This window comes from Salvelinus alpinus, chromosome 4 (genome assembly GCF_045679555.1).
Source record: "Salvelinus alpinus chromosome 4, SLU_Salpinus.1, whole genome shotgun sequence".
Classification (NCBI taxonomy): domain Eukaryota; kingdom Metazoa; phylum Chordata; class Actinopteri; order Salmoniformes; family Salmonidae; genus Salvelinus; species Salvelinus alpinus.
In genome coordinates, this window is record NC_092089.1 from 25,599,114 (window position 1) to 25,614,683 (window position 15,570).

At 43.9% G+C, this 15,570-nt stretch overlaps 2 protein-coding genes across 13 annotated transcripts in view; one reads left to right on the plus strand and one right to left on the minus strand.

The window, feature by feature from the left end:
• snrka (SNF related kinase a) overlaps positions 1–10,327 on the minus strand; it is a 50,090-nt gene extending 39,763 nt beyond the window's left edge. For both annotated transcript variants that reach the window (XR_011674546.1, XM_071396277.1), the window contains exons 1-2: positions 9,937–10,327; positions 7,930–8,604 (exon numbers count right to left, since the gene is read on the minus strand). Coding sequence is in view for 1 of the 2 variants with exons in the window: in XM_071396277.1 (XP_071252378.1) it covers positions 7,930–8,518 (589 nt within the window). In the remaining variant the exon portion in view is untranslated. The remainder of the gene's footprint in view (positions 1–7,929; positions 8,605–9,936) is intronic.
• A 1,139-nt stretch (positions 10,328–11,466) lies between these two features.
• LOC139573148 (chromatin target of PRMT1 protein-like) lies at positions 11,467–15,472 on the plus strand. 11 transcript variants are annotated; one of them, XM_071396297.1, is made up of 7 exons: positions 11,467–11,556; positions 11,852–11,936; positions 12,228–12,323; positions 13,193–13,331; positions 14,089–14,260; positions 14,346–14,486; positions 14,549–15,472. In XM_071396297.1, the coding sequence occupies exons 3-7, from the start codon at positions 12,241–12,243 to the stop codon at positions 14,731–14,733; spliced, it is 720 nt and encodes a 239-aa protein (XP_071252398.1). In that variant the 5' UTR covers positions 11,467–11,556; positions 11,852–11,936; positions 12,228–12,240; the 3' UTR covers positions 14,734–15,472. The 11 variants fall into 11 exon arrangements, with proteins under 11 accessions (XP_071252398.1, XP_071252391.1, XP_071252390.1 ...); XM_071396290.1 differs by having other exon boundaries at positions 11,476–11,556; positions 14,089–14,278; XM_071396289.1 differs by having other exon boundaries at positions 11,477–11,556; positions 12,239–12,323; positions 14,089–14,278.
• Positions 15,473–15,570: the final 98 nt, after the last annotated feature.

Below are 15,570 nucleotides of genomic sequence, written 5' to 3' on the forward strand. Positions count from 1 at the left end.
GTATCTCAAGCACACCAATTGTTTGAGTGTTAATTATTGTGTGTCTAATAAATGATATTAGTTGAATTGAGTAAACGCATTCCTCGTTTTACAGGGTAATTCTTTGACTATATAATTTAGGTCTATTGGTAGTTGTTATATATACTATGCATAGCACATGCTTGGGTACCACCTTGACATCTCTGATCGGCTTGCCTCAATAAATTAAAACAAGAACATTGTTCACCAGGATTAGCTGTTTGTATCTAGTCTATTAATAAATTGTATCAAAGGTACCAGTTAGACGCATGCTGATTATAGTCATACCGAGAGGTGATGTAAGGCTTGCTACATTGACTAGATTCCTCCAGAGGCATACATATAAGTCCACAGACTTACAGCTGATTCAGCTAAACAAGGTCCTGAGGTGCAGTTGAGCGCATCAGGAGTTATATTGTGGTAGATTAGTAAACTAACAAACTGCTGCAGGAGGGCAGCTACCCAGGAGTTTAGCTTGGTAACCAAGCCTCTCTGGACAGGTTCACAAGAGGCCTTTTCAAACTGCATTGTTCTTAGCCCCCGGCTATGTTATGACCAGACGAGACTGGTCCTGGGCTAGCTTAGCCTGTGTTCACACAAGCCTTTCTTAACCCTGGGCTAAGCTTTAACCCTGGGCTAAGGATTCACACTTGTATTCCAAGCACTGTACCAAAACTTGTATCTTGCCACCGTACAGAGAATGCTGTGCATGAACGACACAAACTTTTCTGATCCAGGCAAAATCACACAACAATATTATCAGCATCATGGATAAAGTCAATTAAAATGTAAATAAAAGCTATGAAAACAGACAAATTTAGCGTTTTCTGCCCTTCCAGCTGTAGAGTTTGCAGCTTTAGTTGGCTAAATGAGATGTTAGCCAGTCTGCTGCATAGCAACCATTTTTATTAGGCATAGCAACAAATGTTTTTGCCCTCAAATGGAAGGATGAAATTGTATGAATTTACTTATCAAAATAATATTCATAACAGATTACAGGCATCACAAGCATATGTCAATTAAGTGACAGTGCAGATTTTGTGATTGGACAGTGAGCATTCTAGGCGTTGTTCTTGACCCCGTTTCATACTGGCTATTTTGGCACCGTGTTTCTGGGGCGAACCCTGAAAAGTCGGTGCTAACCCTGCTCCAGAGCAGAGCCAGCTAGTCCTAGGCGAAGATTGGTGCTAGCCCACTTTAGAATGTGCAAGTGTGATCTCAGCCCTAGGTTAAAATCTCCCTGAGCCCAGGGAAGCTCTTAGCCCTGGGCGAAGGTGCAGTGTGAACAGAGGGACAACAGGGAGATGTGGCTGTAGACAAAAATGGAGTGAAAGTAGTGGGAGAACTCATTTCCTTGCTTTGATCAAGTTATGGTAGGAATCTTTGGTTAAAATATATATTCAGTTGAGTGATTTACAGGACAGTAGAACACACTGCCTGCTGCTATACCAGAATTAGGCCTACTGCTTTTGGTATGTCCTGAGAAATATATTGCTTTGCCAGTTGCACACAGGGGTTGTACAGCAAACCGGAGAACGCCATCGTGTTCATGAGTCATCTTTCCATAGTGGTCCCTGATAACACTTGTAGACGAAGTCATGGTGATGTTGGCTAGCTAAGCGCATGTGCAGAAACACGTCATTGGGTCTAACGGTCATCTTACACTGAACTGCGCACATGCACCCGTCAAATCAAAAGCACTCCTTTGCTATGAAGTTTTTAATGAAAATTCATCTCAGAGATCAAAGATTATATTTCAACAAAATAAATGTTGCAGGAATGCTGATTTTATGTTTCTAACTACAGAGATGATCTCAGAACAATCTGAGCTGTTGACATGGCTCTGACCCTGATATTATGGTCACTGCTATTGCAATGGCAAGGAGCAATGCTGTTCCTGATGGAGATGAAGCCTGGTTTAGGAACAACGCTACACTACATGACCAAAAGGATGCGGACACCTGCTCGTCGAACATCGCATTCCAAAATTGAGGGCATTAAGATGGAGTTGGTCCTCCCTTTGGAGGCTGTTATAGAATCACTCTTCTGGGAAGGCTTTCCACTAGATGTTGGAACATTGCTGCGGGGACTTGCTTCCATTCAGCCCCAAGAGCATTACCGAGTTCGGGCACTGATGTTCGGCGATTAGGCCTGGCTCGCAGTTGGCGTTCCAATTCATCCTAAAGGTGTTCAATGGGGTTGAGGTCAGGGCTCTCTGCAGGCCAGTCAAGTTCTTCAACACCGATCTCAACAAACCACTTCTGTCTGAAACTCGCTTTGTGCACGGGGGCACCGTCATGCTGAAACAGGAAAGGGTCTTCACCAAGCTGTTGCCACAAAGTTGGAAGCACAGAATCGTCTAGAATTCCCTTCACTGGAAGCAAGGGAGCCTATGCACTGGGGCAGGTAGCGTTCTCCTGGCATCCGCCAAACCGAGATTTGTCAGTCGGACTGCCAGATGGTGAAGCACGATTCGTCACTCCAGAGAACGCGTTTCCACTGCTTCAGAGTCCAACGGCGGTGAGCTTTAGACCACTCCAGCCGACGCTTGGCATTGCGCATGGTGATATTAGGCTTGTGTGCGGCTGTTCGGCCATGAAAACCCACTTCATGAAACTGTTATGCATAGATATTTCCACTTCACAATAACATCTATTACAGTTGACCGGGGCAGCTCTTGCAGGGCATAAATTTGACGAACTGACTTGTTGGAAAGGCGGCATCCTATGACGATGCCACGTTGAAAGTCACTGAGCTCTTCAGTAAGGCTTTTTTACGACAAATGTTTGTCTATGGAGATTGCATGGCCGTGTGCTCGATTTTATACATCTGTCACTAACGGGTGTGGCTGAAATAGCCGTATCCACAATTTTGAAGGGGTGTCCACTTACTTCTGTATATGTCGTGTACTTCTGTCAATGGTCCCCATTAGGCTACATTTTACAGGACTTATTTTCAAAAGTTAATGCATCACAAGTTACTTGGAGTAGGCAATGATTTAGTTTGGACATTTTTGTTTGGCATATGACAAGGGGTGGCAAGGAGTGGAATGATAGCAAACAGGTCTGGTATGCAGGCTGATAATACTACAGATACTGAGAGGAATGTCTTTACGTGAGACAGTGTAAAAAAACAACAAAAAAACATTTATTGTTTCCCACTACAAAACCCCGAAGTAATAGCATAATCAGTGTAGGCTATAACATTATGAATGCCCCCAACGTAAGGCTCATTTCACATTGCCCATGACACATCACACAGTGCTTAACACAGATTCAACAGAAGGTTCATCTGGAGGTCAAATGTGGGATTCACCACTGATGGAAAAATTCATGGCAGCAGACGGACAGGCGGCGATTGGAAAGGGTTGCTGCTGTGCTTCATTCTTCAACCTGTGCATCCCAAATGGAACCCTATTCTCTTGAATAGTGCACTACTTATGACCAGAACCCTATGGGCCATGGTTAAAAGTAGTGCACTAAAAAGGGAATAGAGTGGCATTTGGGATACAACTAAAGTCATTCAGTCATTTCTCTCAGGTCAGTGAAAATAATAATTACTGTTAATCATCTGCATCCCCCCATCCCTCACTCTTCCCCTCCCTCCCTGTGCCATCACAGTGTGGAACTGGTTCACTCAGTCAGCTGAGTATTCTTCTGATCACACCAGGAAAGCCTTCTTCCTCAGTTAATAACACAGAGCGAGAGAGAGGGTCATTTCCAACACTATACACTGAAATGTGTTTCATTAGTGATAATCATTCATGTATGAAAATATGGAAGAGCTGGGAATCATGATGTAAGGTCAGTCGTGATTAGTGATGGGGAAATGATCCAGTTACATATCGAAATATTAAAATGGACGATACTATATCAATAATTTGACTTACAACTATCGATTTGTAAAATAAAAATATTTTTAAAGTGAGCCAACATGTTTTCAGCACTTTCATTTCCATGACTTCTCTCATGCTCTCGGCTTAGACAAATAGTGAGAAATATGTCTGGAATATCAAATCATCATAAATAAATATATTTATTCATATTAAATGCAGTATCGAATCGCAATACATATAGAACCATGAGAATCGCAATACATATCGTATCACCACCTAAGTATCTTGACAGTACTGTGAGGTCCAGCCCTAGTCGTGAATGAATCAAAGTAGTAATACATTGCTTTTTAATACGTAGCCTATAAGATGAAGTGGTGGAGGACTTCATTTAATGAGGCTATTAATTTAGTAGCTATGTGGTTGGTACAGTAGAGACAGGGCCCAAAGTAGAGAGGCTGAACTTTTGGAAAAAGTCCCACAAATGTATTAATAGCAGAAGTGTCACATCCACAGCGGCAGGCAATGTGAATCTGAGCTGTCAAGTGGAGCGCTGCAGTGGAGCTGCTTGCTGAACGGATCACGGGGAAAGAGAAGCTGGGAACATTCACACCGCCCGGCGTTGAACAGTAACACTACACAGACACATAGAGAGACACCTCAAAGAGCTCTGTTCTTTCTGAGTTCTGGCATGGCTGCTCTCTGACCAATAGAGCTTTATAGATGGCTGGTCTGGTGGCTGGTCAGTTCTAGGTCTATATCCATTAAGCCATGACGTGTGTACTGGACAACCTGCCAACTTGGCCACACAGCCAGGCAGAATGGAGAGAGGGGTTGCTGCTCAGGGTCTCAGAGAGAAAGGTTACTGTCAAGGTTTTAGGAGGTGAGAAATACCATTGAACCTGAGACACTGACATAAATCAAGGCTCTACTTAGATCCAAGGGGTCAAAGCAAAGAGGGTACAGACCCACGGACCTGAAAATAGCTTGTACGAAGTGGAAGTCACTTGTATGACTTGACGCAGTGGTAACTGGGAAGCTCAATGTCAAGAACCTATTGACACACCCTCGTCTCGTTCTTTACTGCTGGGCTTTCCAGATCATCCTGAGCAGAGCTGCTAGACTACATCAGACCTGAAAGTTCCTCACAGCATTAGTGGAACCTGCATTAATGGGATTAGAACAGGCTGAAAACATGCTGAGGGTGCGTCAGGGAGGGACCATAAACATTCTGATTATCACTCACACGATTTGTCTCTCTTCAGTCATAAAATTAAACAAGCCTGTTCCTCCACTTCACTGTGACTGGGCTCTGCACATTCATTGCATAGTAAGCATTCTCACAACATTTAGTGGATTTTTCAGGAGACAATATTTGCAGTGCGTTGCCTTTCAAAGAGAGGTTGAATATAAATACTCTCAGCTGATAGTCACAGTAAATGTCTTTAAAAAAACATTCTCTACATTTTTATGCAACAGGTTATTTCTGAGGAGCATTGTCTAACCATGAGTGGTACAAGGTCACCAACACCAGTCAGGTAAGCTTGTTCCATCAGATTCCTGGACCAAATCCCACCCTACTATAGCCCCTATCATTTGAAATCCTGCATTGGTGTGGCATCATCCTCAGACTGGGCCTCCTTGACACCTCCAAGCCCATACAACACCCTGTTCTGTCAGACTGACCTAATCCTCCTTGACACCACCAGCACCCTGTTCTCTCATTACATAGGAACAAACATGGCAGAGTGACAACAAACAGCCACAGGGCTGGCAGTAGACTGTAGTGTGTCTCTCTCTCTCATTGGTCACATTCCAAGAAAAGTGTTCGTCATAACATACCCAACAGTTATCTCTTTTGGTACAATGACTCTTGCTCATTCACATTCCTGGCCTCATGCTACCTTTGGTGTTCTCTGAGCAGTTACAAAAACATCTGCTGCACACTGGCTGTGTCAAATAGCAACCTGTTCCCTATATTGTGCATAGAGCCCTATGGGATTCTGGTCAAAAGTAGAGCACAATATAGGGAATAGGATGCCATTTAGGATGCTCACTCTGCCTGGCCCTCCGGCACCAATCATAGGCGATGGAGGGCGAGGGGGTGAGAGATTTTTCTTTTTTTGCCAGGCTCTCTCCCAGGAGTTCTGACTAATTGTCCCCAGACAAGAGTCACCAAAACGTAACAGTACGCAAGCCAAGAGCCCTGAGACAGTGGAGCAGAGCCCCGAGACAGTGGAGCAGAGCCCCGAGACAGTGGAGCAGAGCCCCGAGACAGTGGAGCAGAGCCCCGAGACAGTGGAGCAGAGCCCCGAGACAGTGGAGCAGAGCCCCGAGACAGTGGAGCAGAGCCCCGAGACAGTGGAGCAGAGCCCCGAGACAGTGGAGCAGAGCCCCGAGACAGTGGAGCAGAGCCCCGAGACAGTGGAGCAGAGCCCCGAGACAGTGGAGCAGAGCCATGGGTCATAGGTAAGCTCTACTCTCTCACACTTACACTCTGAGTGCTCATCCATCCCACCAGTCCAGGGCCAGGCAACACTGCTGCTGGCTCAATGTGTGTTCAGTGAGAGGGTGAATTGATGGATTAGAGGCAGTGAGATGGGCCTGTGACACAGCTCTGGACAGAGAGGCTGCAGGATGGAATATTGATTTGGCAGGGCTATGCTGGAAACCATATAAATTGTGTGCGAGGCTTCCACTGGCTATCATGTAGAAATGTATTTTAATCAACCCCACAATGTCAATAGTAAAATGTTTAATCAGGGCTTCAGCACTAGATGTTCAGTACAAACAAAGGATGGATTAACTGTTCTGCCTAGAGCCGGCGATTGTAACCGGGCTGCAATTAACAGCAGTCAGCCTTCTCTCTTCTCCTCTCTAGGGACCTTCATCTGACGCACAACCATGACAATTACAACACAACACAACACAGGCTGCACACAGCCCCAGACCTATTACTGTAAGATAAGATGCTCTGTCATTCTTTGCAAAGAAACAGTGTGTGTATGTGAGAGAGAGAGTGACCACAGTTTCCTCAGGTTACAGTTACACCCTACAAGTGTGACAGGCATAGTCAAATAGGGGAAGCAATAATGATTAACACAAATGCTTATCGAAAGGCATTATCATGCCTAGGGCCTATATTTTGAGATTTGCGTGTTTATAACATTGGAGTATTGCAGACTCTCCTTTCAAACGTCTGGGACAGTGAAATGTTAAAGAAATAGATTGTATCATAGAATATAAGTAATCATCTTACAAATGATTTGATATGTAAATGCGTGGTTTGGCACACGGGAGGTTATTGGATAAGTCAGTGCTGCTGCTGTATGCACTACAGTCAGTCAGTCCACACAGGAAATCAATGAGCCAGTTAATTAAGTGCAATGAAACACTCTAGGCACCAACGCCAGGAGAACTGGCCTTGTGTATCATAGCAACACATAGCAGTAACTTGCTTCCCTAGCTACAACATAACCTTGCACTTCTGAAATTGCAAGTTCAAAACCAGCCTAAACCGTCATACATACACATAAGTAATCCTTTCTAGGCTACGGTAAGACAATGTCAAAGGTCAGCATACAACTCCATTTTTTAGACTCTGCAATCCTTAGCTCTCAAGTCCATGCAACAATCTGACAGAATCCCCATGGCCCCATGACACAGGGTTGTGAGCTTGCTGATACGAGGCCATTACCTTGAGAAGGGTTTTCAACACATGCCTATTAGACTAAGTGCCAAAGATTACAGCCAGCCCAGGTCAATACAATCGAACTATGACTCTAAGAGATAGGCTATCTGGGGAGACAGATAGCCTAGTGGTTAGAGCGTTGGGCCAGTAACCAAAAGGTTGCTAGATCAAATCCCTAAGTTGACATGGTAAAAATCTGTCATTGTAGTCCTGAACAAGGCAGTTAACCCACTGTTCTTAGGCCGTCATTGTAAATAAGAATTTGTTCTTAACTGACTTGCCTAGTTGAATAAAAGGTTCAAATCAAAAAACAATCTACGGCAGACAGTGTCAAGCGTCAAACGTCATCCGTCTAATGTATCCAGGCCTACAAGCTTGGATGTCTTACCTACGGCCGGAGCATCGTACTCATCTCCCAGCAGGATCTCTGGGGCAGAGTAAGCCAGCGAGCCACAGCTGGTGGTGAGCTTCTTCCCTGGCTGAAACTTGTTGCTGAAGCCAAAGTCAGTGAGCTTCACCACTCCCTGCTTCTCAAAGAACACCACGTTCTCCGGCTTGAGGTCACGGTGCACCACATGCAGCCGGTGGCAGTAGGAGATGGCATGGACAATCTGGGCAAAGTACTTCTTGGCCAGCTCCTCACTGAGGCCCTCCTCGTGCTTCATGATGTAATCGAACATGTCTCCTCCGTCGCCCAGCTCCAGGATCAGGTAGAGCTTGGTCTGCGTGTCGATGACCTCGTAGAGCCGGACAATGTTGGGGTGCTGCACCAGCTTCATACAACGCACTTCCTGGAACAGGTGACCCGTGGCAACCGTGTCCAACTTGGTCTTGTCTATGACCTTGACCGCCACCTTCTCCCCCGTGAAGACGTGGCGCGCCAGTTTGACCACGGCGAAGTGGCCCCGGCCCAGCGTCTTGTCCAGGTCATAGAGCCCTGCAATCTTGCCATCATACCCTCGCTTGAAGCCTGCCATGGCTGGGGATGGGTTTTAAGCAGTCTCGTGGGTCCACTTTACTTCAACACGTTGGATGTTAATGTCGTGCCCATGATGTCCACTTCCTAAGTAACAATGAGAGAAAATCACATCAGAATATCAACAGAACAAAACTTCACTTAAGTGACTTGAAGGAAATAAGGCCTACCGCCTGACTCAAACCTTCATCGCGGAACATTCTCACAGATATGTACTGGGGTGTAATCATTACTTCAAACAGTTGCCAAACGTTCTGTTTCGCAACAGAAATTACCATTTCTATTGGGAAGGTTCAGCAAACAGTTAGGGCCCTACCTGAATCTGTCCAGTAGAAACGCTAGATTTCATTGCAAAACAGAACGTTTTGAGACTGTTTGGAGTAATGATTACACCCCTGAGTTTCTGTTGTTCAACAAAAAGGGTCTAGCAGTGAAGCTCGTAGACATGAAGTAAAACACCAAATGAACTTACAAAAGGGTTGATTTAATATCTGTAATGTTTAGCCTTACAGACCCACTGAGTTTCAAAGTTGCAAGGAATTATGACTGATAGGAGAATTGTGTTAGCTTATTTGCAGGTTCAACTGGTAGGATTTAGTTAATGCAGCCATTAACCCCACATGGGTTATATTCAAGGACACCCGGGCCTCAAAGACGTTCCATCATTCATAAATCAATGGACACTACAGTATTTCCTTCTTGAAAATGTAGCCATAACATACACCACACATTACTAAATACCTAGCTAGCTACAATGACAATGTAGCTATGAACTGAAGCCAATACTGTACTACTAATGCATGCATACAGGGAACATAACTACTAGTTACATATAGATAAGTATTTAGTTAACACATTATTTTAACTACCACACAATTGCTAAATGGGATCAGGTCAGGTGATTTGGTTGTCATGACAAGATACAGTACAGTAGCTAGCTTACTAACTTAGCTAGCTAGTTAGCCAATTTCAAGTTGCTAAAAGTTAGTTAACTAGCTATTTGACAGAGATTATTATACTTGGCTAGCTAATGTTTTAGTTAGTTAGTCCATGAAAGCAGTTGGCTAGTTAGTTAACGCGTAAGCTTCCATCACATGAGACAGAGAAACAGCTTGATAGGCCTGTGTTAGCTACGTTACCGTACTAGTGCCTCGTTCATTCACCGAGTAACGCGTTAGCTATCTAACAACAGTAGCTAGCAAACGTTAGTTACTTAACTAGCTAGGTATTACTGGGTAACAACCTATTTTGACGTTGTATAAACGCAGCTGGCGGCGCCGATTTAATTGTAATTTCCTCAAATGATTGTATGAACGAACGTTGGTTAACGTGAGTTTAGCTAACGTAACCTCAAATATACTGATAACTAACTAACCCTAGCTACAAGCTAGCAAGCTAACAACGGCTGGTCGGACTTACCACTCTCTCTCCAGTAAACATCAAGCCGAAATCTTCAGCTAGCTAGTAGACTGGATGATAAATAATGTCCTTCGTTCTACCCGCGATAAAGTTTATTATTAGCGAATCTTATCCTCCCCTGTTGCGATTACCAATGACACTCACACGGTGCCTATACCCAAACCTCATCAGTGAAACAAGGCATTGCAACGTTCCTGGGATTGAATTGCAGCTCTCATCGAAATCATTCTCCTCCCAGAAACGGTTGCGGCGGCGCCGTAAGTGTGTTGGACACATAGAGCTAGATAGAAGACCAATGTTTGTATCTGTGCAATTATAGGGTCTGTGCTGCATGGGCAGCACCATTGAGACTATCTCCACTTTAAAGTAGTCAGTTTCTTCTTCACGATTGACTGATCCCTCCTGGTGACCCTGTTGGAATCATGTCCATGAAGTTAGAAGTCCCACCCAGTAGACTACAGTAAAGTGGTGGAAGCCCTCAATGGCGCTGCCCATGCTAATAAAGAATTTTGGCCACTACTAGGCCTCTATCATTCTCTATGGTTGGGCATCAGCCGCATTAAATTCTGACGTCAAAGAAACGTAGCTAGCTGGAAAGAATCCCACAATGGTCCATACCAATGAAGAGGTCCGCAATAATAATTGTATTTCACCAAGGCAATATGTGAACAAATACACATTAGTAGTTAAACACATCAATACTGAGCACAGTAACGCAATAATGGACCTCCAATTTCATAAAAATAACCAGGATAAAAAGCACAACAGCCAACATCATCATGAGGCTGTATGTATGGCTTGGATATTCTGCCCTTGTAATAGCTAGCTATAGTCCAAAACATGCATGCATGCATACATACACATCTAATACATCTAATACACATCATATGACCATTGTCTTGTGCATTTCTTGATCAGTGACATTTCTACAAAAATAAATCTGACATTACCACAAATAACGGTAGATTTCCATGACTGTTAAATATGAGACTGTGCTGCCCTCCAGTGGCTAAGCAGTTTTTTACTGTAATGTATTATTTTTTGTTGGCTACACAAAAGCCAGTTAGGCTTTGCATAGAAGAGTATATTGCCACTTTTTTTCTCATTAGTATATATATAAAAATCCACAGCTTGTGTTTTATAGACTAATGGTGTTTTAGATAATCTGCTCTCTACACAAAGTGGATGATTTGTTTCAAGTATGTGTTGCATGTACCTTATGGGAACTCAGAAGGGTAGTGTTGCACTTACAATAAATACACCAGGCTAGAATATTAAGATAGCAGTAGGTGGATAGTTTATCAGCTACTTTACCAGGAACAGGGGGATTTCTTGTAAATTGTACCTCTGTCTCTCCCAGCTAGGCTATTCGTGCACACACTACTACATGGATTGAATTTGAGTCACAAATGGCTCTCTGGTTAAAATAAGTGCACTAAATAGGGAACAGAGTCGCTTCATTACCATACTCTCTGGACACCTCTACCCGATAGCATAATATATCCGTATCTTCTGCACATGTGCTACTTTACACACACATGTTTGTACATCGCTCCGGTAGCTCCATTGCTGCTTAGCCCTCTGTTCCTCAATTCCAATGTTATGCAGCAAAATATATTGGTACTGTTTTGAAATCTTACTTGGACAGTGTCATAAAAGTTCTTTTTTTTTTAACCGACTTTCAAAAAATGATTTTGTATTTGGGGTATTAGTCAAATTAATTATCTATTTACTGCAAAAATGCAACCTTCCATCAGTTCTTGATTTGTAAACGTGCATTTGTAGTTTTCCGCATGTGTTTGAATCACTGTGCGAGTTTGATTTAATTATTGCGTTTATATTTTGGGCGGTAACTACAGTATGATGCTTGAGTCTTTCCTTAGTTGAGAATAACTTTTTATTTTATGTTGTGCAGGTGCCTCTTTGGTGTGGCCAGTCAAGAGGGGGAGGCTAACCATTTTTGATAGCATCTTCCCTATCTGCCAGTGCCGTTCTAAAAAGTGAGTAAGAGTAACGTTAGCGTGCTCAAAGCTTGATAGAAAGCTAGTTAGTAGGTTTATCTAGTTTTGAGGTTTAGCTACCATCTCACATAGCAGAAAATTAGCAAAAGTTTACCGACCAAGCCAGCATGTCAAACGAACGAACAGCTAGTTAGTAGCTAGTATGTGTTTGAAACTCATGTTACAAGGTAGTTTCCTAGCCTAACATTAGGTCATTCTCAAATTGTCACTGTAGTTACCAACTAAAGTTATGCTTTTGTTCCATTGCAATATATCGGTCTCCCTTTTGAGTGTCTCCACAGGAATGTATCAGCAAACAGACGCAATGACTTCACCAACAGAGAAAATCGTGCTGAAAAGCACCTCAACAGTTTCCCTCAACGATCGGTGAGACTACCATAAGCCAGTTGTGATGAGTTTGCAGAGGCCACCTCCTGTACTCCATATCTTGCTCATTGCTAACCCTGTTATGACTAAGTGTCTTTTCTCTTATCAGTCTTTCTTCCCCCTTGATACAACATCCAGAGTCCAAGGCCAAACTGGTCTGCTGGATAATTGGGGGACTTCGCCTATGTACACATGTGTATTGTATATGGAGGGCCTGATTGGTGTCAGTTTTGCCCCAGCTAACACACCTGACTCCAGTAATCACCTAATCATGATCTTCACTATAGAATGCATTTTGATTTAATCAGCTGTGTTTGCTAGGGATGGAGAAAGTGTGACACCAATCAGGCCCTCGAGGTCTGGAGTTGCCCACCCCTGTTATAGGCAGTAAGTGGCAGGGGAATGCAACTACATGGATACCGTAGTATGCTAAGCAGTATGTTCTTAATTAACACAGGAGTCTGCTGATGGGAGGATGGCTCATAACAATGGCTGGAACGGAGCGAATGGCATCAAATGCCTTGAAACCAGGTGTTTGCTGTATTTAGTACCATTTCACTAAACCATAAGCCCGTTCTCCCCAATTATGCTGCCACCAGCCTCCTGTGGTTCTTAAACCCTCCCACCTCCTATCCTATATCACCCTATTCCACTGAGGGACAAGTGTCTGCAGGTTCACTCCTCCCTTGTACTTGATCAAGTAAAGTCACTGATCAGTTAGGAACTCCCCTCACCTGGTTGTCTCGGTCTTAATTGGACACAAATTCAAGGGTAACGTACAAACCAGCTGACACTCGGCCCTCCATGGAATGACTGACACCCCTGCCCCATTCTGACCTCCTTTAACCCTCAACCCCTGCTCCTCCAAGCTTCACGACCATGCTGAACAAGCAGCTGGCGCCAGTGGCTGTACGAGTCAACATGCAGCAAGTGGCCAGTGTCCGCAACAGGAGACTGGCTCTGCAGATGGAGAACAGGACCTCTGTGCAGGCTGCCTTGCAGCCCAAGGTGAGGGAACTAACCATCCACTTTTCAACCTGTCTAGGTTAGTTAATTAGATTCAGTGTCACTAATCCAGGGCTGCATTCAGTTCGATGCAACATTCCATGACAGTTTGTACTGAAGGGCATGTTTCCCCAAAACGGTGCGCACCACTTTGGTGGGTGTGGCATGATCAATATGGGTGTGACCATTTTGAAATCACAACTTGTGCAGCACACATCATACCATCTGACCATACAATCAAATTGTATTAGTCACATGTGCCGAATACAACAGGTGTACAGTGAAATGCTTACTTATGAGCTCCTAACCAACAATGCAGTTTAAAAACATTACAAAATTTAATAAGAAATAAAAGTAACAAGTAATTAAAGAGCAGCAGTAAAATAACAATAGTGAGACTATATACAGGGGGGGGTAATACAGGGGGGGGTAATATGTACATGTCTGTAGAGTTATCTCCCTCTGCGCCACCATAATCACACCGTTCTTCAACTTGTCGTTCAGAATCGTTTCCGTTGAATTAAAAGCTGAACGCACCCCAGATCAGAACTACCCTAGTATCACTATTTATTTTTTTCCTTTTTAACAAGAGACCAGAGAAATGAAGACGTGGACTAGATTAGAAGCATTGAAAAATTCATTTGAATTTTGAAACCAAGGGCGCCACCTCCTGGGCATGTCATGTCTTGACTTTCAGTTCATCTATTGAATTGAAATGGAATACACCCAAACTCTGTTGGTACGTTCCAATGTCCCACAGAGCCTGAAGCAGCGCCTGGGGAAGGGCGATGTCCTGGCAAGGCTAGGTCGGCCCATGGGGACCCTGATGCAGGGGGCCACCAGAAGCCACGGGTTTGCTGTAAGGGGACTGCGAGGGATGAACCAAGGAGGTTTCAGAGTGTGTGGAAACAACAGAAGGGGCTTTTTCAGAGGTGGCTATGCTTTCAGAGGTGGGTGTACTGTTTTCCAACTGTAACAGTTGGAGCCAGTTTAACTTTGTATCCCTCTCTCGTTCAGGTGTGAATCAGATGTGTGCCCGGGGAGGGGTGACTAAGCTTAGGTTTCGTCAGGGCTTGAGGCTGCAAGGTGGCCAGCTGAACAATGCTGGAGTGCTGGTTAGCTGCGGAGCCAGGAATGGACTGGGCCTGAGAGGAAGAGGTGAGAGAACTCTCTTAACTGTGCATACAATGCCCTCGCTCATATCTTGTCATCCCTACCAGGCAGAGGAGCGGGTCTGGGCCTGCGTGGCCGGGGAGGGTTCTGGGGCCTAGGCATACCTGAAAAAATCCCCACCAAAGAGGAGCTGGACAACCAACTAGACGACTACATGTCAATGACCAAGAGCCACCTAGACGCAGAGCTGGATTCCTACATGGCCATGGCAGGCTCCGACTACATTGAGTAGAACCCTGCTGGAAGACTGGGGTAGGCAGCATCAACAACTGCACTGAGGCTGTCCAGGGGTAATTCATTAGTAGAACGGCCCCTCACTGGAAACAGATGGATGTGACAACCAGGGTCTCTGGCTTACTCAGAACTATTGTTGGTGTTACACACACAAGCCCAGAAGCATGTGTTATGTGGCTGAATTAGAGCTCTCTAGAGTCATACTTTAACTGTTTCACACACTTGAGCTGTTATGTTCTTTTCATAATTTATTCATTTATAAGCTTAGCTCTGTGCTGAGCAGGGTGGTCTAAAACCTTGCCTAAGAAAGAAGTATGAAGGTCTGCAGGACTTGTCTAAGAAAATAATTAATTGTTCAGTAAAATCACAAGCAAGCTAACCAATTCTCTTTGCTCAGGTACATTATGGGTTTGTCCAAGACACTTCACACTATAGATTTCATGTGTTTGCTACAATGTTATGTTTCAAAACTGAGTATTTTTTTTGTCATTAATTTGTGAAAGACAACGGTATGTACCTCAGCTAGCCAGGTTTGGCTGCATTGTGGATTTATATAGAAATGTTGAAGATTTATTTTAGCTGAGAAATATTGCCACCATTTGTAGTAAGAGGACTAGTTATCCAACCGGTTCCTGTCCGAGAATGTTTATGAGAATGAAAGAATGGCCCAACTGTTACAAATATTCTTAAGTGTTTTGATATGTTCAACATTGTTTTAATAAAAATATTTAAAGGTGTTGCTACCCAATGATATTAACATTATCATGACATGTCAAGAAATAGAAACATAACTCCAGTTCATTATTGACCTTCAGTAGTAATGTAATTGTCACTC

Excerpts from the sequence above, each read along its gene's own strand:
- LOC139573148 (XM_071396290.1), top strand. The coding sequence starts at position 12,241 with ATGTATCAGCAAACAGACGCAATGACTTCACCAACAGAGAAAATCGTG. Across the intron at positions 13,332-14,088 it reads AGGCTGCCTTGCAGCCCAAG|AGCCTGAAGCAGCGCCTGGG; the intron begins GTGAGGGAACTA and ends AATGTCCCACAG. Across the intron at positions 14,279-14,345 it reads AGGTGGCTATGCTTTCAGAG|GTGTGAATCAGATGTGTGCC; the intron begins GTGGGTGTACTG and ends TCTCTCGTTCAG.